The sequence below is a fragment of the Lissotriton helveticus genome, chromosome 2_2 (genome assembly GCF_964261635.1).
Source record: "Lissotriton helveticus chromosome 2_2, aLisHel1.1, whole genome shotgun sequence".
Lineage (NCBI taxonomy): Eukaryota > Metazoa > Chordata > Amphibia > Caudata > Salamandridae > Lissotriton > Lissotriton helveticus.
This window is the reverse complement of record NC_136060.1, coordinates 39,903,277-39,926,657: the sequence shown is the minus strand read 5'-3', so window position 1 is coordinate 39,926,657 and position 23,381 is coordinate 39,903,277. Positions and strand designations below refer to the sequence as shown.

General features: G+C 44.1%; 1 protein-coding gene across 10 annotated transcripts in view; it reads right to left on the bottom strand.

Moving 5' to 3' along the window:
- The window catches only part of TLR3 (toll like receptor 3), a 388,659-nt gene that overhangs the window by 300,345 nt on the left and 64,933 nt on the right, over positions 1-23,381 (bottom strand). For all 10 annotated transcript variants that reach the window (XM_078678078.1, XM_078678073.1, XM_078678076.1 and 7 more), the window contains one exon: positions 11,147-11,599. In XM_078678078.1, the coding sequence (XP_078534204.1) occupies positions 11,147-11,590 (444 nt within the window). In that variant the 5' untranslated portion in view covers positions 11,591-11,599. The remainder of the gene's footprint in view (positions 1-11,146; positions 11,600-23,381) is intronic.

Genomic DNA, 23,381 nt, shown 5'->3' with positions numbered 1-23,381 from the left:
TTGATGTATGTATGAGTGAAGCTTGCACTGCTGCTTGTGCTGTACCTGTTTGATGTATGTATGAGTGAAGCTTGCACTGCTGCTTGTGCTGTACCTGTTTGATGTATGTATGAGTGAAGCTTGCACTGCTGCTTGTGCTGTACCTGTTTGATGTATGTATGAGTGAAGCTTGCACTGCTGCTTGTGCTGTACCTGTGCTGTACCTGTTTGATGTATGTATGAGTGAAGCTTGCACTGTTGCTTGTGCTGTACCTGTTTGATGTATGTATGAGTGAAGCCTGCCCTGCTGCTTCTGCTGTACCTGTTTGATGTATGTATGAGTGAAGCTTGCACTGCTGCTTGTGCTGTACCTGTTTGATGTATGTATGAGTGAAGCTTGCACTGCTGCTTGTGTTGTACTGGTGTGATGTATGTCTGAGTGAAGCTTGAACTGCTGCGTGTGCTGTACTTGTTTGATGTATGTATGAGTGAAGCTTGCACTGCTGCTTGTGCTGTACCTGTTTGATGTATGTATGAGTGATGATTGCACTGCTGCTTGTGCTGTACCTGTGCTGTACCTGTTTGATGTATGTATGAGTGAAGCTTGCACTGCTGCTTGTGCTGTACCTGTGCTGTACCTGTTTGATGTATGTATGAGTGAAGCTTGCACTGCTGCTTGGGCTGTACCTGTTTGATCGATGTACATATGTATGAGTGAATCTTTAACTGCTGAGTGTGCTGTACTTGTTTGATGTATGTATGAGTGAAGCTTGCACTGCTGCTTGTGCTGTACCTGTTTGATGTATGTATGAGTGAAGCTTGCACTGCTGCTTGTGCTGTACCTGTTTGATGTATGTATGAGTGAAGCTTGCACTGCTGCTTGTGCTGTACCTGTTTGATGTATGTATAAGTGAAGCTTGAACTGCTGCTTGTGCTGTACCTGTGCTGTACCTGTTTGATGTATGTATGAGTGAAGCTTGCACTGCTGCTTGTGCTGTACCTGTGCTGTACCTGTTTGATGTATGTATGAGTGAAGCTTGCACTGCTGCTTGTGCTGTACCTGTTTGATCGATGTACATATGTATGAGTGAATCTTTAACTGCTGCGTGTGCTGTACTTGTTTGATGTATGTATGAGTGAAGCTTGCACTGCTGCTTGTGCTGTACCTGTTTGATGTATGTATGAGTGAAGCTTGCACTGCTGCTTGTGCTGTACCTGTTTGATGTATGTATGAGTGAAGCTTGCACTGCTGCTTGTGCTGTACCTGTGCTGTACCTGTTTGATGTATGTATGAGTGAAGCTTGCACTGCTGCTTGTGCTGTACCTGTGCTGTACCTGTTTGATGTATGTATGAGTGAAGCTTGCACTGCTGCTTGTGCTGTACCTGTGCTGTACCTGTTTGATGTATGTATGAGTGAAGCTTGCACTGCTGCTTGTGCTGTACCTGTTTGATCGATGTACATATGTATGAGTGAATCTTTAACTGCTGCGTGTGCTGTACTTGTTTGATGTATGTATGAGTGAAGCTTGCACTGCTGCTTGTGCTGTACCTGTTTGATGTATGTATGAGTGAAGATTGCACTGCTGCTTGTGCTGTACCTGTTTGATGTATGTATGTATGAGTGAAGCTTGCACTGCTGCTTGTGCTGTACCTGTTTGATGTATGTATGAGTGAAGCTTGCACTGCTGCTTGTGCTGTACCTGTTTGATGTATGTATGAGTGAAGCTTGCACTGCTGCTTGTGCTGTACCTGTGCTGTACCTGTTTGATGTATGTATGAGTGAAGCTTGCACTGCTGCTTGTGCTGTACCTGTGCTGTACCTGTTTGATGTATGTATGAGTGAAGCTTGCACTGCTGCTTGTGCTGTACCTGTTTGATCGATGTACATATGTATGAGTGAATCTTTAACTGCTGCGTGTGCTGTACTTGTTTGATGTATGTATGAGTGAAGCTTGCACTGCTGCTTGTGCTGTACCTGTTTGATGTATGTATGAGTGAAGCTTGCACTGCTGCTTGTGCTGTACCTGTTTGATGTATGTATGAGTGAAGCTTGCACTGCTGCTTGTGCTGTACCTGTTTGATGTATGTATGAGTGAAGCTTGCACTGCTGCTTGTGCTGTACCTGTGCTGTACCTGTTTGATGTATGTATGAGTGAAGCTTGCACTGCTGCTTGTGCTGTACCTGTTTGATCGATGTACATATGTATGAGTGAATCTTTAACTGCTGCGTGTGCTGTACTTGTTTGATGTATGTATGAGTGAAGCTTGCACTGCTGCTTGTGCTGTACCTGTTTGATGTATGTATGAGTGAAGATTGCACTGCTGCTTGTGCTGTACCTGTTTGATGTATGTATGAGTGAAGCTTGCACTGCTGCTTGTGCTGTACCTGTTTGATGTATGTATGAGTGAAGCTTGCACTGCTGCTTGTGCTGTACCTGTTTGATGTATGTATGAGTGAAGCTTGCACTGCTGCTTGTGCTGTACCTGTTTGATGTATGTATGAGTGAAGCTTGCACTGCTGCTTGTGCTGTACCTGTTTGATGTATGTATGAGTGAAGCTTGCACTGCTGCTTGTGCTGTACCTGTGCTGTACCTGTTTGATGTATGTATGAGTGAAGCTTGCACTGTTGCTTGTGCTGTACCTGTTTGATGTATGTATGAGTGAAGCCTGCCCTGCTGCTTCTGCTGTACCTGTTTGATGTATGTATGAGTGAAGCTTGCACTGCTGCTTGTGCTGTACCTGTTTGATGTATGTATGAGTGAAGCTTGCACTGCTGCTTGTGTTGTACCGGTGTGATGTATGTCTGAGTGAAGCTTGAACTGCTGCGTGTGCTGTACTTGTTTGATGTATGTATGAGTGAAGCTTGCACTGCTGCTTGTGCTGTACCTGTTTGATGTATGTATGAGTGATGATTGCACTGCTGCTTGTGCTGTACCTGTTTGATGTATGTATGAGTGAAGCTTGCACTGCTGCTTGTGCTGTACCTGTTTGATGTATGTATGAGTGAAGCTTGCACTGCTGCTTGTGCTGTACCTGTTTGATGTATGTATGAGTGAAGCTTGCACTGCTGCTTGTGCTGTACCTGTGCTGTACCTGTTTGATGTATGTATGAGTGAAGCTTGCACTGCTGCTTGTGCTGTACCTGTTTGATGTATGTATGAGTGAAGCTTGCACTGCTGCTTGTGCTGTACCTGTTTGATGTATGTATGAGTGAAGCTTGCACTGCTGCTTGTGCTGTACCTGTTTGATGTATGTATGAGTGATGATTGCACTGCTGCTTGTGCTGTACCTGTTTGATGTATGTATGAGTGAAGCTTGCACTGCTGCTTGTGCTGTACCTGTTTGATGTATGTATGAGTGAAGCTTGCACTGCTGCTTGTGCTGTACCTGTTTGATGTATGTATGAGTGAAGCTTGAACTGCTGCGTGTGCTGTACTTGTTTGATGTATGTATGAGTGAAGCTTGCACTGGTGCTTGTGCTGTACCTGTTTGATGTATGTATGAGTGATGATTGCACTGCTGCTTGTGCTGTACCTGTTTGATCGATGTACATATGTATGAGTGAATCTTTAACTGCTGCGTGTGCTGTACTTGTTTGATGTATGTATGAGTGAAGCTTGCACTGCTGCTTGTGCTGTACCTGTTTGATGTATGTATGAGTGAAGCTTGCACTGCTGCTTGTGCTGTACCTGTTTGATGTATGTATGAGTGAAGCTTGCACTGCTGCTTGTGCTGTACCTGTGCTGTACCTGTTTGATGTATGTATGAGTGAAGCTTGCACTGCTGCTTGGGCTGTACCTGTTTGATCGATGTACATATGTATGAGTGAATCTTTAACTGCTGCGTGTGCTGTACTTGTTTGATGTATGTATGAGTGAAGCTTGCACTGCTGCTTGTGCTGTACCTGTTTGATGTATGTATGAGTGAAGCTTGCACTGCTGCTTGTGCTGTACCTGTTTGATGTATGTATGAGTGAAGCTTGCACTGCTGCTTGTGCTGTACCTGTTTGATGTATGTATAAGTGAAGCTTGCACTGCTGCTTGTGCTGTACCTGTGCTGTACCTGTTTGATGTATGTATGAGTGAAGCTTGCACTGCTGCTTGTGCTGTACCTGTGCTGTACCTGTTTGATGTATGTATGAGTGAAGCTTGCACTGCTGCTTGTGCTGTACCTGTTTGATCGATGTACATATGTATGAGTGAATCTTTAACTGCTGCGTGTGCTGTACTTGTTTGATGTATGTATGAGTGAAGCTTGCACTGCTGCTTGTGCTGTACCTGTGCTGTACCTGTTTGATGCATGTATGAGTGAAGCTTGCACTGCTGCTTGTGCTGTACCTGTTTGATCGATGTACATATGTATGAGTGAATCTTTAACTGCTGCGTGTGCTGTACTTGTTTGATGTATGTATGAGTGAAGCTTGCACTGCTGCTTGTGCTGTACCTGTTTGATGTATGTATGAGTGAAGCTTGCACTGCTGCTTGTGCTGTACCTGTTTGATGTATGTATGAGTGAAGCTTGCACTGCTGCTTGTGCTGTACCTGTTTGATGTATTTATGAGTGAAGCTTGCACTGCTGCTTGTGCTGTACCTGTTTGATGTATGTATGAGTGAAGCTTGCACTGCTGCTTGTGCTGTACCTGTGCTGTACCTGTTTGATGTATGTATGAGTGAAGCTTGCACTGCTGCTTGTGCTGTACCTGTGCTGTACCTGTTTGATGTATGTATGAGTGAAGCTTGCACTGCTGCTTGTGCTGAACCTGTTTGATCGATGTACATATGTATGAGTGAATCTTTAACTGCTGCGTGTGCTGTACTTGTTTGATGTATGTATGAGTGAAGCTTGCACTGCTGCTTGTGCTGTACCCGTTTGATGTATGTATGAGTGAAGCTTGCACTGCTGCTTGTGCTGTACCTGTTTGATGTATGTATGAGTGAAGCTTGCACTGCTGCTTGTGCTGTACCTGTTTGATGTATGTATGAGTGAAGCTTGCACTGCTGCTTGTGCTGTACCTGTGCTGTACCTTTTTGATGTATGTATGAGTGAAGCTTGCACTGCTGCTTGTGCTGTACCTGTGCTGTACCTGTTTGATGTATGTATGAGTGAAGCTTGCACTGCTGCTTGTGCTGTACCTGTTTGATCGATGTACATATGTATGAGTGAATCTTTAACTGCTGCGTGTGCTGTACTTGTTTGATGTATGTATGAGTGAAGCTTGCACTGCTGCTTGTGCTGTACATGTTTGATGTATGTATGAGTGAAGATTGCACTGCTGCTTGTGCTGTACCTGTTTGATGTATATAGGAGTGAAGCTTGCACTGCTGCTTGTGCTGTACCTGTTTGATGTATGTATGAGTGAAGCTTGCACTGCTGCTTGTGCTGTACCTGTGCTGTACCTGTTTGATGTATGTATGAGTGAAGCTTGCACTGCTGCTTGTGCTGTACCTGTTTGATCGATGTACATATGTATGAGTGAATCTTTAACTGCTGCGTGTGCTGTACTTGTTTGATGTATGTATGAGTGAAGCTTGCACTGCTGCTTGTGCTGTACCTGTTTGATGTATGTATGAGTGAAGCTTGCACTGCTGCTTGTGCTGTACCTGTGCTGTACCTGTTTGATGTATGTATGTGTGAAGCTTGCACTGCTGCTTGTGCTGTACCTGTTTGATGTATGTATGAGTGAAGCTTGCACTGCTGCTTGTGCTGTACCTGTGCTGTACCTGTTTGATGTATGTATGAGTGAAGCTTGCACTGCTGCTTGTGCTGTACCTGTGCTGTACCTGTTTGATGCATGTATGAGTGAAGCTTGCACTGCTGCTCGTGCTGTACCTGTTTGATCGATGTACATATGTATGAGTGAATCTTTAACTGCTGCGTGTGCTGTACTTGTTTGATGTATGTATGAGTGAAGCTTGCACTGCTGCTTGTGCTGTACCTGTTTGATGTATGTATGAGTGAAGCTTGCACTGCTGCTTGTGCTGTACCTGTTTGATGTATGTATGAGTGAAGCTTGCACTGCTGCTTGTGCTGTACCTGTTTGATGTATGTATGAGTGAAGCTTGCACTGCTGCTTGTGCTGTACCTGTGCTGTACCTGTTTGATGTATGTATGAGTGAAGCTTGCACTGCTGCTTGTGCTGTACCTGTTTGATGTATGTATGAGTGAAGCTTGCACTGCTGCTTGTGCTGTACCTGTGCTGTACCTGTTTGATGTATGTATGAGTGAGGCTTACACTGCTGCTTGTGCTGTACCTGTTTGATGTATGTATAAGTGAAGCTTGCACTGTTGCTTGTGCTGTACCTGTTTGATGTATGTATGAGTGAAGACTGCACTGCTGCTTGTGCTGTACCTGTTTGATGTATGTATGAGTGAAGTTTGCACTGCTGCTTGTGCTGTACCTGTTTGATGTATGTATGAGTGAAGCTTGCACTGTTGCTTGTGCTGTACCTGTTTGATGTATGTATGAGTGAAGCCTGCCCGGCTGCTTCTGCTGTACCTGTTTGATGTATGTATGAGTGAAGCTTGCACTGTTGCTTGTGCTGTACCTGTTTGATGTATGTATGAGTGAAGCTTGCACTGCTGCTTGTGTTGTACCGGTGTGATGTATGTCTGAGTGAAGCTTGAACTGCTGCTTGTGCTGTACCTGTTTGATGTATATATGAGTGAAGCTTGCACTGCTGCTTGTGTTATACCCGTTTGATGTATGTCTGAGTGAAGCTTGAACTGCTGTTTGTGCTGTACCTGCTTGATGTATGTATGAGTGAAGCTTGCACTGCTGCTTGTGTTGTACCTGTTTGATGTACGTATGAGTGAAGACTGCACTGCTGCTTGTGCTGTACCTGTTTGATGTATGTCTGAGTGAAGCTTGAACTGCTGCTTGTGCTGTGCCTGTCGTTTCCAGTGGTGGGGGCTGCAGTGAGGAGCGGTGGGGGCTGAAAGGACGAGCAGGCTGGGAGAGGATATATAGAGGCTTCTGTGAGCTCCCAGGCTGTGGTTTCCAGTGGTGGGGGCTGCAGTAAGGAACAGGCAGGGAGAGGCAGGAGGCAAAGGGACGCGCGCACGCTAAACTCACGGCAGACTGGTGAACGCGCCCAGACCATCTGGATTCCATTACCGCAGCGCCCTGATAGCTCTAATTGTTAATTTATTGCACTGCCGTGCTCGTAACCACTCAATATATGGCGGAAGTGCTGAAGCTGAAAAACATATGGCCTATTACGTGCAGGCTACTAAAAATAGGGCACCGCGAGGACCAATTACTATTCACATGGCAATTTAAACGACTGAAAAATCTCGCGCACTGAGGAATTTTTCCTGCGCTAGCCAGAAGCCCTAACATAAGGAGCTCGGAGCTCCGCCTCTCCTGCTGACGCAGGAGGCGTAGGCCGAGCCCTAAAAATAAGGAAAAAAGGCCCTCACATCTCAGCTAGCAACCAATATTTCTAACAAAAACACATAGGACTTGGTCTTCATTGTTTGTAGAATAGGAGTTTCAGAACACATGGACACATCATGGGCTGACTGGACACGTCCTCAATCAGTGGATTTATTGTAACACATTTGAGTCTTGTGCTAAATTACTTAATCTCGTAACATCCTGAAAACAATTGCATTTTCTTCAACCCAAAAAGTACTAATTATGCGGAAACAGAGAATAATTATTATAAGAAAAATGTGTGCTTTGCAGTTTTTCATTCTACGTTATGAAGTGAAAAGAGCATTGTCTAAACAACTGCCTGCTGATCAAAAGTAAACCACAAGCGTAAATTATAAGAAAGGTCTTTCATGAAACAGGGAGGAAGAGCACATTCCATTTCCTATCTCAAGGCCTGGTACTGTGAGCCTTCCAAAGCAAAATGAATCACGAGCTCCGTATTTCAGTTTTTCTACACTGTAAAATGCGTGTTAATTCAGCACACATATTTCAAAACACATTTTCTAAATAAAATGTACATTCTATAGTGAGGTTAAATCTAAAATAAACATAATTAAATAACAATGAATTCATTAATTGAGCATGGTTTTACATGATTCATTAGACTGAAAGCACATGCACCAAAACTCTGCGTGTCATTTTTAAAATCCAGTTTGTGTCTGAATATCTAAGCAGTTTTTTTGTCATTCAGTAATGATAAAATCTATAGATAAAATCTGAGCTCCATCATACCCAATCCCCCCCATATCGGTCATACTATATAAGCCATCCGACCCAAAACCCAAGAGATACCGGATATTTATCAACAAATATGACCATTATTATAACAATTTGCCGTGAGTTTAAAAGTTTGCAACCGAATTAAGGGGCATATTATGATTGCGGTTTTTCCGCATCCTCCGGGCCGGCGGAAGCCACCGCCGGCCCGGAGTATGCGGAAAAACCGCAGCGGACCCACCAAAGACCCACCGCCACATTAGGATGGCTGGTGGGTCCTGGTTTCCGTCCGCAGCTTTTCCGCCGCGGTTGGCTTACAACCGCGGCGGAAAAGCTCTAATATGGTGGCGGTGTCTCTCAGACACCGTCTGCCATATTAGGAAGGGCTTTAAAAAAATGCTTTTACGCGGCGGGTTTTCTGCTGTGGAAAAGCATGTGTAACTTCACTGCGGGGGCCCGTTGCGGGCCCCCTAGGTGAAGGGGGGTGGGGGTACACATGGGGGGTACCTATGGTGCCTGCCGCTTCTGCATACAAATGCAATGTATGCATTTTTACCATTGCGGCGGATGCAGCTTGAAGCCGCACCCGCCGCAATGGTAAAAATAGAGGATGTGACCGCCAGGGTGGCGGTCACATCCTAATTGCACAGGAGGGAACTCCACAGGCAATGCGGAGGTTCCCTCCTGCTCTATGGTGGCGGACGGACTCAGGTCCGTCCGCCATCATAATCGGCCCCAAAGTGCTTACATGCCCACAATTGGCAGTATTGCGCAAAAAGCAAATACCATTATTTTGCAGACAAGGGCGCAGTAGTTAACCTTATTGATGCAATGGACAAATATGTTGCTAAAGCCCAGCATATCAACATATTATTACATTGCAGCATTATCCTCACTAGATCTCTAAAATGGCATACCTGCAGCTTGCTAAAAATCATTACAAGCAGACTATGTCTAATTGTGGCAAAAGAGTCACAGAAGACAATAATGTGCGAAAGTGACAATACATCCAGCTTACAGAGAGGGCAGGGATCCTTATCCAATCCCCCCTGCCTTACGGCCCTCCACCTGATGAAAGAGGGGACTACTCACCCGTGAGGGTCTCAAGGTGCTGGGGGGAGATGAGGAGCAGATCCATCTAAGTGCTGGGGTCATTCGAAGAGCCAGGTCTTGAGGTCCTTCCTGAGCTGGGGTGGGGTGGGAGATAGTCTGAGGTGGAGGGGCAGGGTGTCCCAGGTCTTGGCTGCAAGGAAGGAGAAGGACTTTCCTCCGGTTCTGTTCTTGCGGATCTGTGGGATGGTGGCCAGGGCAAGCTGGGCAGAGGGAAGGGGCCGTTTTGGTGCACTGAAGGAGAGCCGGCTATTCAGATATGCTGGTCTGGTGTTGTGGAGGGCCTTGTAAGCGTGGGTGAGGAGTTTAAAGGTTATTCTTCTGTGCGCCAGGAGCCAGTGGACTTCGAAGAGGTGTTGCGTGATGTTGCGTGATGTGGCTCTTCCAAGGGGGGTTGAGGACAAGTCTGGCTGTGGCGATCTGGATATTCAGGAGCTTGCTGAGGTTTTTCTGGGTTACGCTGCATGGAGTGCGTATCCGTAGTCGAGTCTGCTGATGAGCGCGTGAGTGATGGTCTTTATGAATTCGGTGAGGATCCATCTGAGGAGCAGGTGGAGGGTATTGAAATTGGCCGAGAATACTGAGTTGATCTGGTGGTCCATAGTGAGTGATGTGCCTAGTATGATGCAGAGGTTTCGTGAGTGGTCCTGTGGGGAGTTACAAGACCAGAGGGCCAACAGGTGTTGTTGCATGTGGAGGGGTGGATCCCAGGATGAGGACTTCTGTCTTGTCTGAGTTGAGCTTAAGGCAGCTGTTCTTCATCCCGGTGGCAACGGCTTTCATCCCTTCTTGGAAGTTGTGCCTGGTGACGTTGGGTTAGTTGATGAAGAAGAGAAACAGCGGAGTGTCATCGGACCTGACCCAACCGGTCCTTCAGGACACACCGTCTAACAAATCTGCTCTTAATATCCCTCAGGTAGGGCTGAATTTGACCCCTGTGATATGCCTCTCATACATGTTGCAAGTTGATTCTCTTGCAAACATCAGCAAAGTCGCTGTGTAGCGAACTCTTTTATAAGCATTATAATGCCTGTTTCTGTTGGAACACCAACATATTTAAGGGAGTATACCCTGCAGGAAAATTAAGGGAAGCCTTGATACCCTGTATGTTATTTACCCATTGACCTAAGTGCGTCCCTGGTAAGTGGAGTTTTATGTGATGCTTCAAGGAGCCTTCTTCCACTTTTAAGAGACCGGTCCAATAGTTGAGCACCCTCTGTCTGCATTTAAAAAGAATTTTAGTAAGGCCCAGCTCTAGCCTCAGGGCACTATTCACTGAGCCTGGAGGCAATCCTAACCATTTTTGCCAAATAGTTGCTTCTATAATTTGCAAATGCTTAACATGTTTTCCTAGCAGAATCTCTCAACAATGGAGCAAGAGAGTAACAATGTTTGAATTATAGGCCTCCCTCAGCACTTCAAGAGACTTATGGAACAAAGCAGAACCCAATCTCTGGAGTGCAACAGAAATCACTTTGCACTAGACTCTTGGAACGAGACATAAGCCTGAAGTCCAGATTGTGGCTAAATAACAGGCCTAGATATATGTATTTCTTAACCACCTCCACTTGAACAATGTTTGAAGATGATGGATGCTAATTATATTGTATTTCCTTCAGTTTAGTCCTAGACAAGTGGTCATCATATACATTTACATAAAAGAAATATTAGCTTTGGAGCATCTTCCTAAGGTTTCCAGGAAGTATCCTTCATTCAAATAAGTCTCTGGCCCAATCATTGTTTCAGGCAAGGGTGAGTTTTGCATTGAGGTTTACAACAAAGATGTTTCACCTGGTGTATTTAGCTATGTCAATTCAATACACTACATTAGTTTACAAGTAATAGAGCTTATTATTGAACTAAGAGGCAAATAATGTCACTATATTGAAAATTGTAACCTTACCTTGAGGTCCTTGAAAATATCCCCTTTAATTTCGGGTATTCTGTTGGAGTCCAATCTGAGTTCAGTCAGGTTCCCACAAAATCTGAAATATTTTTCACCCAGTCGATGAAGTTCATTGTGTTCCAGGCTCAATACCTTTAACAGTGACAGGGTCTCACATAATTCAGGCTCCAACTTGGAAATAACATTGAATCCGGCAAATAATTGAGTGAGTTGGCTGTATCGTGAAAGATTTGCTGATGGTAATGCGGTCAACTGGTTATGAGAAAGATTCAATACAGATATGTTGGTCGGTAAATCAGGCGGAATAACCTTCAGCTTGAGGTGGCTGCAGTCGGCAATTTCCTGGCTGATCTTGCATGGATTTGTGGCTGAAGTGCACAGGATGCATAATGGAAGCAGCCATAGAAGTTTGCTAACCCAAAAAGGAAAGTCTTTCTTCATGGTTCTTTTCTGCAAAGGTACATGGAAAAATCATAACACTTCTTTCAGAAAATGCACTTTTCATTGTTTAAGTCAATGCAAAAAACGAGTGGTTACATTTTTTAACAGTCTGCTTTTTAGTTTGTGTTCATGAATTACATTCAATTCATCATAAGTCAGAAATTTGCTCCTGTAGACTTATCCTTCTGTAGACTTATCCTTTCTTCATAATCACAGTCTCCGAACAGGATTTCTGTAATTCTTTATGAATTCCAGGTCACAGACCTGAATGTCTATTTTCCCATGTGTAAGTGTACATTTATTAGTAGATGTAACTCTTTTTTAATCCTCTAATGGGGCAATGTTTTTCTTAGTGCAAGACATCTTTACCACACACCACGGCCAATATCCACATTGGATAGCGTAGTGCTTTTCCCTCGACAAAAGTAAATCTCTGACCGCCTCAGGGCTGGATTGTGCCTGCCAAAGATATAACTTTATGTTGGCAGGTATCCCTGCAGAGGAATACTCACAAGCGCAGTTTTATTGATATGTCAAATTACTATATACATCTGTAATGTTACAGTGAATAAATCAACATGGTAGAGTAATCCAGCACATAAGATCAACTGATATGAGAACACACCTTTGTGAATCCAGGCCAAAGAATTCCAAGAATACTTAACAGAAGCTGTAACTGCAGCAGCTTCCTAGGAGTACTCACATGCATAAACATTTATCATTCTCACATATTAGGAAAAATTCAAAGTCATTCTAAACAATATTGGTTGGTACAAACGTAGCACCAAGACAATGTACACTTTGATGGAGAAGCTCTTACAGTCTGCTTCAAATTACTTCTATTTCAAACATCTCTGGTACTGAAGCATGTTGTAATAAAAACAAGGGTCTACGGAAATTAATCTGCATTAAATCAAACCAGTGACCTAATTTTCCAAACAAGGCCTAATTCCCATAATAGAGTGCTGGAATAACAGTTGCTTTTATAACTGTAAAAACAGGTTTCAACAGATGTTCTGAAATCTCCAATGTCACGACAAAAAAATCAGTGGGCTATAGTTTGAATATGTGAGGTGACCAACGTTTGGTGTTGCCTGTTCCCATGAGAAGAGTCAGTACGGATATGCATTAGATAGGAATCTGGGGCAGATTTAAAGTTTAGGGGACAGGTACTTCTGCCAAACTCAAGATCGGATTGCCCAATTTTGAGTCAAGCGGGCAGGTTTTACAGCAACGGTGTAAAATTTTCTCTGATGGTGTAAAACTTTCACTGATGGAAGCATGATATCGCCTGCAAATGTACTTCTCTGACCCCCCCCCCCTTCTGTGGCAAAGTGGCAGGGCAGACTGGTGTGCTCAACAGGAACGGCCCATCTACAAAGCTCCGGGCTGCCCCCGGAAACAGGAGAAGTTAGGGGGCAAATGGTGGGTTTACCACAAACCACGAACCGGATGTGGGGACTGCCTATACTCGTACTGTACTGTGTTGTGAATTGGTGGGCTGTGGCGTTTGATTGTGTTTTGTTGTCAGGATATGCCAAAAATCAATAAAATTTGGTTTCGGAAAAAAAAAGTCCTCTGATCGGCCGACGGAGGTGAAGTCCGAAGTAAGCCATCCGACCGTCTGCTCTATTTACAGTGGATGGCTAGATGGCTTTTTTACTGTCCGTCACTGCCAGGTATATACTGGCGCTAAGGGACAGAAGAAAAAAAAAAGAGAAAAATGATCCCCGTAGCCTTGGGAGTAAAACTCTTACGGTGTGGAGGTCATACTTTTTTTTTTACCTTTCAAAAACAAATTCCCATTTTGAGAGTTTGTGTTTGAAAAATTAAACACTTTCGAAAAGTTTGACAGTCATGTTTGAAGGAGCTGTCCGTCAAAACTTTTCCTACATTGTCACAGTGCTTAATCGGAGCCAATGGGTGTTACAGGCACTCATTTTTGAGAACCAGCACTTATTTTTCCTCATTGAACAGTTCCAGAAATCAAGAGAGGGAAAAACACACAAAGAGGAAAGAAGGAGGAAGATTAAGACGAAAGATCTATTGCAAAGGGAGAAAGCAGGAACCTGCAAGAGTGAGATAAAGGGGCAGGGAGTGTCTGGCAGTGGATTAAAGGCTATGCAGCCTTGGTATTTGACACACAACAATTCAAAGCTTTTGAGCAGAGCTTTGGGCACCAGCTCTCATTCCAGTACAACTTAGGCACCACATGGACAGGAATCGCCATGATGGTGGTTCCTGCCAATGTACAGAGACGTCCATAGGGCTGGTGGACATCTCTAAATTTTGCAGACATAAAGACAGTAAAGTCCTCCACCATCTGTCTGCCTAAATCCTAAATCAGGCCCTCTGTCTTAAGTGGCACAGTAGGTGAAAAAGACAATGGTTTGGAATGCTACTTTGAGGGATTCCCAGTGGTCATACTATAAACATATCATCCCATTGCCGTTTGGGTGTTTGATGGCCATTAGTATGCCTGGAAAGCTAACACTTGCATAGCTTTACAAGCCTACAACTGACAATTTCTGTAAATTCTAAAAAGTTTTAAATTTGCAACACTCAAAGAGTACTTCTATGAGTGCAGATTTGCTACTTTTTTGGTAAACGGGCCCTAAATATATTTAAGATAAAATTTCTTAGCGAAATCAGGATGGTAAGAAAAACCGCCACAGACATTGGAGACCCAAATCAAGGCCTGACCTGGATAAAATCAAATTGCCTCAAATTGTACTTGGATAGGACAGAGTTGGTAGTTTTTGGATGAACGCCTCACCATGGGACTCCACATGGTGGCCCACAGACATTGGCTCAACCCCCATGCCCTACTGGCAAGCGAGAAACCTTGGAATAAAACAATAAACTGGGCATGACCACCCAAGTCAAAGCAGTGGCCTCGGCCTGCTTCAGCATGCTAAGGATGCTGAAGAAAATCTTCAAGTGGCTACCAGACAACACCAAGAAATCAAATACTCAATGCCCCAACACCAGCAGACTAGACTATGAAAACACCCTGTACAGAGAGATTACCAACCTGCTCTCAAGAAGACTGCAAACCATCCAAAATGCAGCAGCAAGACTAGTCTCAAACCTCCAATGCCATCCACACATCACACAACACTTTAGGGAACTCCACTGGCTCCTGATACACATGCAGGCACACTTTAAACTCCTCACCTGCACCAAACCCACGACACTGGTGCTGCCTGCCTGAACAGCTGTATTCATTTACAACAATGTTCCAGACACCTCTGCTCTGCCGGTCTCTCACTAGCACACACCCAAGGTATGAACAAAAGCAGAGCAGGACGGTCGTCCCTTCTCATAACTGGCAACTAAAGGCTTGAACGACCTCTCACAAGACATCAGAGCCGCCTCCTCTCTTCTTGACTTTCGCAAGAAGCTATAGCACTGGTTTTTCAAGTGAGCCTGTAAGAATAAAAAGGAGGAGAGATAGAAGTCAAAGGGGTATGGACTCGAATAACACCTTTCAAAAACCAGGAGTCTCTCAGGGGTTGTAGAGAGTCCCATACCCACTAGAATTCACCAGTGTCATGTTTCATCATCGGGTCGACACTCAAGACACCTAGTGTGACTGAGTGGGCCAAGCATCCCTGAGAAGAGAGCACTTCTTAGTGAAATTGTCAGTGGGATATGTGTGGTGTATGTAAAATTAACTCAAATATCCCAACATGATTGATTCAGTTTCTGGGAATTTGGGTAAAGTTGAAAACAAAAAGGGATGCTAACTGGGAACATATCAATGATCCCCTATGTCTCCAAACAATCACGTTCTACATGTTTCAGCCACCTAGGCCCAAGCTTGGTGTCATGGCTTTCCTCAGGACCGCTCTTTGGCAGATCTTATTCTCCTAAGTGTGGAGACAATATCCTATACTCAGTGTATCAGTGATAGCTATTAGTGATGTAATAGTGAAAATTGACTGACATAAAATGATGCACGTTCAGGAGTTACATATTACCCGTGTGCATTGGCCCAACACCTGTAAGGATGAAGAACAGAACATACAACAGAACACTGAAGAAAATTAACGATCATGGTTGTCTGGATATAGTGTCCTGGAAACCATTTTTCATCTCACCAGTAGTAAGCACTGCAAAATCCTACAAGAATTCAAAGTCATTGTAATGGATCGATGCACGCGGAGGCGGTGTGTAGATTAAAAGAGTTTATTCTTAGAGAGGAGCCCACGACGCTCCAGAGCAGCCAGTCGGAATCCACCAGCAGCAGGAACTGCTGTGGAACCAAACCGCTGCCTAGGAATCCCGGGAGGCTTTGTAAGTAAACCCATGCGAGGGCGCACAGGGCTGCCGCGGGTCCTCAATAAAGAACATTACATGAAGCATATACAAATGTAACACTTACTACATTACCTTCCAAGGTCAAAATAGGTGGCCGGGCTTTTGCTCATCTCGCCCCTCAGCTTTGGAATAGGCTCCAGGAGGATATTCGGGCCTGCTCTACATTCGCACGGATCAAGAAGATACTCAAAATGTGGCTATTTTAGATTCTACTACCCTTTTGGAGTCCCTCTCTCAGGCGCCAAGAGATCCCTTTGGGGATGATTCGATGCGCCATACAAATGAGTAAATAAATAAATTCCCCTTTACAATGTCAAAATACAACAAAAAAAGAGAAAAAATAGCAGTTCACATTACGACTAGTGTCCACATCACACCTTACTAAGGAAAATTGAGAAGTATAATATCATACAGTATTGAAAGCCTAAATATGGGGAAAACTAAAACCAAAAATTCAGTACATTACAAAATCTTTAAATTTTGAAGGAATTTTTATGGTGCGGGACCTGGAAATTGATATGTCAGTAGGATTAGACACCAGGATACTGCCTGAAATGGGCAATGGGTCAAATGAACTACCAGAAATGCCCTTATCAGTAGAGGCTGAAACACAGCACTCAGATGAAGATGGCTGTGCCAAAGTAAATGGTTGCACCCATGTTGCACAATCAGATTCTAAAATGGGTTTAGTCCTGCTAATGATAATATTGGCCTACTGAGGAGTCAATTTGACTAACATTTGTTCCACCACTCTCTGCCCACTAATAACACAGAAGCTATGCCTGCCCTTTCCACCTGGACAGAGACTGAATAGGTGGATTGGCCACTGGTGACAAGGACTTTTTATAAGAACCCAGTCACCTTCCATAAATGGTTGAAAGGACGCAATGTGTTTGTAGTCAAAATATTCTTCCATGTTATACTGGAAGTGTGTCACTTTGGAAACCGGTTTCCCTTTCGGAATAGTAACTTTATTTAACTGCTTATCTAACCAAGAGGGAAACAGGTTTGCGTGAGCTTCTCTGCCTCTAAGCAGGGAAAATGGTGTACCACCTGTGTTACAATGTGGTGATGTGTTATAACACCACACTTTTTGTTTAGTAAACACGCTGACATCCATGTTGCCAATGCAGTTTGTACACCTTCCTTGATGAATATGTTGCCCCTTTCTACCAAGCCATTGGATGAAGGAGCATACAAAGCAGTACTTTTTGGACATACGATCAGAGGTAAAGTGTCAACAATTATCAGTGACAATTTTTTGGGGGGTGAACCTTCAATGAAAAAAAACTGGTCTTAAAAATTCAATAGCGGACTTAGAGTCCGCAGATTTTACAAAAGAAAAGTACATCCATTTAGAGAGATAATCAATCAAAAGCAGCAAATACCTCATATGGTTTGGTAACAAGATGAACGGTCCTGAAAAATCTAACTCTAATTTCTCCCAAGTGAAATTAGGATACTCAACAGGATGCAAAGGAGTATTACGTCTCTTCCGGTGTTTGTCGGAGGTGAAACATTCAGGACAATTATTAATCCGGAATCTTACCTGGGAACCAATACCTGGTCACCAATAGTACTGTTTAATTTTCATGATGGTTTTGGTAGAAACTAAATGCCCTTGATGTGCATGTTTAATGATAGAATTCCTTGCTTTTTTAAGAGGTACATATAAAACCCCTCTCAAAAGCAATCCATTGGCTACAGACAGTTCATCAGCTACTTGTGCATGTAATTTTAAAGACCCACGTAGTGTTCTTTTTTCTGGGCAACCTTGAACCACATACTCACAGACTTTGCCCCAGGTTTCATCCTGCTGACAAGCAGTCACCCAGTTCAGTTCACTCAAACCTGCATAAAATTCGAGGTTAATGACATCCACAGATGCCACACTGACTACTTCATCAACAAAGTAATCCTCTTCCACATCTCCTACAGGCATGCGTGAAAGTCAATATGCACAAAAGTTTTTTCCATTTGGGACATGCCTAATTTCATAGACAAATTCTCATCATTTGGACACCAATCTTGCCGAAAAATCGTATTAATACCATTGGAAAAATCTGCACCTGGGGTTTGTGATCTGTTTGAATTGTAAACTTAAAACCCCAAACGTACATTTTAAATTTGTGAACGGCCCAGGCACAATCCAACGCTTTCTGTTCGATTGTGCTATATTGTGTCTCGCACTGTTTGAGGGCACGCAAGGCAAATGCAACATTTTTTCTTTACTTGTCTGTTTCTGGGTGAAGATAGCCCCAAGATCCATTTGACTTGCGTCAACAGTAATAACAGAAGTGAGACTCTCTTGAAAGGGGCTTAAGGCAGGAGCTTTCTCAATGAGTGCTTTAACCTCAATGAATGCAGTTTCCTTGTCTTGTGACCACATGTATTTAGTTCCTTTCCTTAACAAGGACCGGAGGGATTCTACAGCTTGTGCAGATATGGGAACAAACCTGGCATAGTATTCGGCTAGACCCAGAAAGGAGCGTAAAGAGTCCCTGTCAATGGGGGCTCTAGCTTCTTTGATGGCCTTGATAAGTGACAATTTGGGTATCATGCCTGAGAAGGAAATGGTATGACCTAGGTAATCTAATTTTGTTTGTAGCAAACTTGCATTTAACTTTACTGATTGTCATGTTTTTTTAGAGAAAGTGCCCTAAACTTGACATAGCAACTAATTATGTCCTTCTAGGATATCAGCATGAATTAGAAACTCGGCCTGATAAGCCTGTATGGCCCTGAGATGGCCAAACAGATAATCAATCAGTTTTTTTTAAAAACGCTTGCAGCGGACGCCAACCCAAAAGGAAATCTAAGGTACCTGTAAGCTCTGAACGGTGTAATAAACGTGGTGAGCTACTGTGAGTCTTTGTCTAGGGCAACTTGTTGGTAGGCAGACTTCAAGTCAATTAATGAGAACCATTTTGAACTACCCAAATTGGCCAACAACTCATGTATCTTAGGAAGGGGATGGCAGTCTATGAAAATGTTGGCACTGAGACTCCTTGAATCAGCGCAGTCTGATTTCTCCAGACATTTTGCGTGCAACCACAAGTGAAGAATCACATGGTTCGATAAACCACTGAGATCATAAGCTTTGCAACATGGCTTTGAGTTCTTCTCTCACACTCTCACACCGAGAGGGGCGGGTCTTAATTTATGAACAAAGGGCTGAGCATGAGGCTTGAGCCTTATAACATGCTCAAAACCTTTTACACTGCCCACCTCCTCTCAAAATACATTCTCAAATTGTGCGAGTATGCCTTGTACAGGATCTGTGAGGTTACATACGTAATTCACAGGTAATTCTCCAAAGATAATAGGAATATCGGAACCAGGCTACAGAATAATACCCACATCTGCTAAATTCCGATGTCCGATGATATTTTTACCCTTGACAGCCACGTAAATCTTAGTCACAGTGTCTCTACCGAAGCAAACTAATTTGGCGGAAAAAAATCCTAGCATGTCAATGTTCTTTTCGCTAAATGCCTTTGGGTTGACGTCACAAGGGAACAGTTCTCTATCCCAGAGTTCGTGGAATGTTGTGTCTCTCAATATGTTAACAGGGGAACCGGAATCTGCCATCATATGCAAAGTTATACCATCAATGCTAGCTTCACAAGTGGGACCTTTGATTGAAACGCTTGCAGAATTATATTCTATTGTTAAAAGTACATTGTTGATTGAATCAGTGCACTCATCCACTTGTGTGTCAACAGAACTGACTCCTATGATGTTACTATTACTTCTGCAGACTGACTGAAAATGGCCCAATGTCTTGCAAGAAATACAGTGTTTTCCTGAAGTTGGATATCCAGCAAAGTTATCAATGTGACTTTTGGGTCCATATCTGAAACAAAAACAACCATTTTTAAGCTGAGTAGGTCTGGTATTTTTGTACTTGGTGTTCAGAGCACAAATGTGATCACCTAGAAGTTGGACCTCTGTTGTTAGAGTGCAGACTGAAGCATCAGTATGCAAAGCTTTGGTGGAAATGAGAGACCGTTTGATACTCTTGGCTAAATCGATGACCTGATCGAGGGTGGGGTTGTGGCAACTTAGAATTCTTTCCTGTATCTTCCATGACACATAGTTAAATATGAACTGGTCACGTATGCTGGAATAAATAGTGGGACCAAAATCGCAAGTGGACGCTAGTATCCTGAGTTCTGCTACGTATTCTTCCACACATTTTCCTCCGGCCTGTTTGGTTTTGAAGAAATTGTGACGCTCTAACATTATGTTGGGTTCTGTTGCAAATTGTTTTTTTAAACATTCAAGAGCTTTGATATAAATATTCCATTGCGAATCACCGGAACGGCCATCACGGGCTTGGATACGTGGTAAATTATCAATGATTGCCAAATAATAGAGCGAATTTCCTTTGAGGATTGCTTTCATCCATTGACGTTTGTTACTATATGAAGCAAAGCAGATACAACTGGATTTTTAACATCTTCTGGCGGGAGACCTCAAGTGTTGCAAGCATAAGTAAACATAAGAAGCAGCCAGGAGCAGGAGAGGAACAGGGGTCGAGAATGCCACACCCGCACCCGCGGCCGCCGAGAACACCATAGCCACAGCCAAGAACACCGCAGTCAAGGTGGCGTGCTGCCGGATTGCACACAAACAAGCATCTGCCGCATGAGAAGGGACTCACTGACCGGCCTCGAGTGGACCCGAAGGAGTTTACGTGGAGACCTGTCTCTGCCATTCGGCTGAAAGCGGTAGTGATAAGTAGGCATCGCCGGTAAAAGGGAGGAAACTCGCCGTGTCCCGGGCGGGGTGGAGATTACACAGTGTGCGTCTTGGAGGAGGCATAAACGGTGAGTCAAAGCCTCGCCAGGGCGCCGGAAAACTCTCTGGTACCGCGCTTGGAGACAAAAAGTGGTATCACACCGGTGGAGCCTGTGAGTTAAATGGAGGATGTGAAAGGAAATATTTGATTGTGCTGATACATTGTTTTTCTCTGCAAGGGTTGAACTAACTCCATTGAACGAAGACTAACGACGAGCGGATTCCAGGCCAGGTTTTGCAAAAATGCAAGAAAGAAAATGTTTTTTGTTCTGAACAAAACTTTATCAACAAGGAACTGCCACATTTTGACAACGTAATCGTACTTTTTAAAGACACACTGCACGAGGAGGAAAATAGAATAGATATAACCTGCAGCCACCCACCACCCCGCGCAGCGTACTGGGGGGAGGTTACGGGGCAACAAGGGGTAATAGGAGTGAACAAATAACAGACTGGAAATCTCTACCTCTGCCCCCTTCTGATTTGCACCCTCAGAGAGAGACGCTGTGAGGAGCGTCGTGGAGATGAGGACCTGTGAGGACACGAGGCAGCCTTCTCTGGTGGCACAACCATTAGGCATTAAGGCAGCCAGATAGGCAGACGGAAAGATCAACTCTGGGGAATCCTTACCACAGCCCTAACCAGGACACCCCAAGCGATAACTAAAGTGCCGTGGTGCGTGGAGAGGTGAGCACCGAACGTTCCCCATCTCATTCCCCATCACACTCAGTAAAAACTTCCTCAGCACTTTAAAGACCTGAGGTGGTGGAGCAGGTACAGAGTCCTTGCATCGCGGGAGCCACCGGAAGCTGCAGGAAGCTCCAGCAAGCGACCCAAGCACCAAAACTTGTCAAGCAAACCCCTCCCCAAGAGACACTGACCAAGCACACAACCACAGATCATTAGGTGAAAGGGCACCAAACGCACCATGAGGTCAGGAAGGACAAGAGGTGGGGAGAAAAAAGACCAACACTTGCTAGCCAACTCCAAAAAAGATGCGGAAAAGGAAGCGGAAAAGGAAAGCACCCCGGTGTTGACCGTGGAGGAAACCAGCAGCCAACTTGGCTCATTGCAGGGAGGAGTGAGCCAAACAGAGCCAACGCAAATAAACCGTGACAAGCAGAACATGTTTGGACTTTCATCAACGATCAACACAGGGACCCCTGCAAAGACAAGCATTGAGCCTATCACAAGCAAAAAATTCAACGAGTCAGCCCCACACGTAGCTCTCGAAGGTGGAAAGAAAGGCACTCCACCGGAACCACCCAGGCATCATTCATGCCCAAATAGAAGTAAACGGGCACTAATCACTGACTTTTTAAAAGTGGCGACAAAAACCATCAAGAATAAACAGGATCAGACTGAACTCTAACGCCCTGAATATTACAAAATCAGCAAAGATACCTCTGACACTCAAAGTGAAGTCGCCACAAAGCCTCTCTGGAAGAGAAGCAGCGGCGAGAGCCAAAATCATGAAATAGAGGATTTTCGGGAAACTGGTCCAGGCCACCAAAATCCGGCAAACAGGGAAGTCCACACAACCAAAAGTCCCCTAGATAGGGGACAAAGCCACAAAACCAAAGCCATTAAAACACTACCATTATCAGCCACTCATTTCAGAATCTCACTTGGAGCAGGAAAAACAAACAGCACCCAGTCGTCACTGCAGCAATGAGGCAGTTCCAACACATGAGACGAGTTTAAACATCCTCAGTCCATTTGGAAACAAACATATATCTACGCTAACAGACAACTTGGACCCTGTTGAAATAAATAACAAAAAGCAACACCAACACACCACATCTCAGCACCTACTGGCAACAGTGTACCAAAGTGGCCAGGATCTCCCATTTTCTAACCAATATCATGACACGTTCTTCAATTTCAAAAACATTGAAAATTCCCCCAATGTGCCATAGTCACAAAAAAGGGAAAAATCAAATGGGAATCCGGATTCACTGAATCTACTGTCTCCGGACCTCCAATTACCACAGGAGGAGAAAGCTAGATCACCACCGACAATAGTCTGGACGCACTTGCTAAACACCCTGAACACCATTGGTAAAGCTATGATCTTTCACGCTGACAAGTTAGACACCCAAGTGGATCTTTTAAACATCTTAGCAACCCACGTACAGGGTGTTGAACAAAAGTTGCAAAACTTCAGCGACATGATCATGAGGGTGCGGCAAGACCAAGAAACCACCTTTCAAACAAGTCATTGCCATTGCACTCAAGTAATAGATCAATTAGCTGTAGTCCCAGGTTTTATGTCCGAACTACTGGGGGTCTCCAGGGACAACGCATTAAAGACCAACCCACCGGTCAACAAAGTGAAAGAAACACTGAGGGAAGAGGAACCGGCTTGTCCTAGCCCCCTAAAGGAGCAAACTGCAGAAGTACTGGAGTCAAACCTAGCCCAAACACCAGGAAACACTAATAAATCTCCACCAAAAGCAGTCATAAGCAACCCAGGCCCCCCCGGCCACTCCATCAACTGATCATAGTACCAAGTCACCAAAAAGAACAGCCCCACCATCCAAGCGGGAAAGAAAACGCTTGAGAAAGGCCAGAAATAGGATAAAGCAAAGACAGATACAGCACGCATCTAGTATTATAAAGATGCAAGATGCGACTCAAAGCGAAGTTGAGACATTAACTAAAA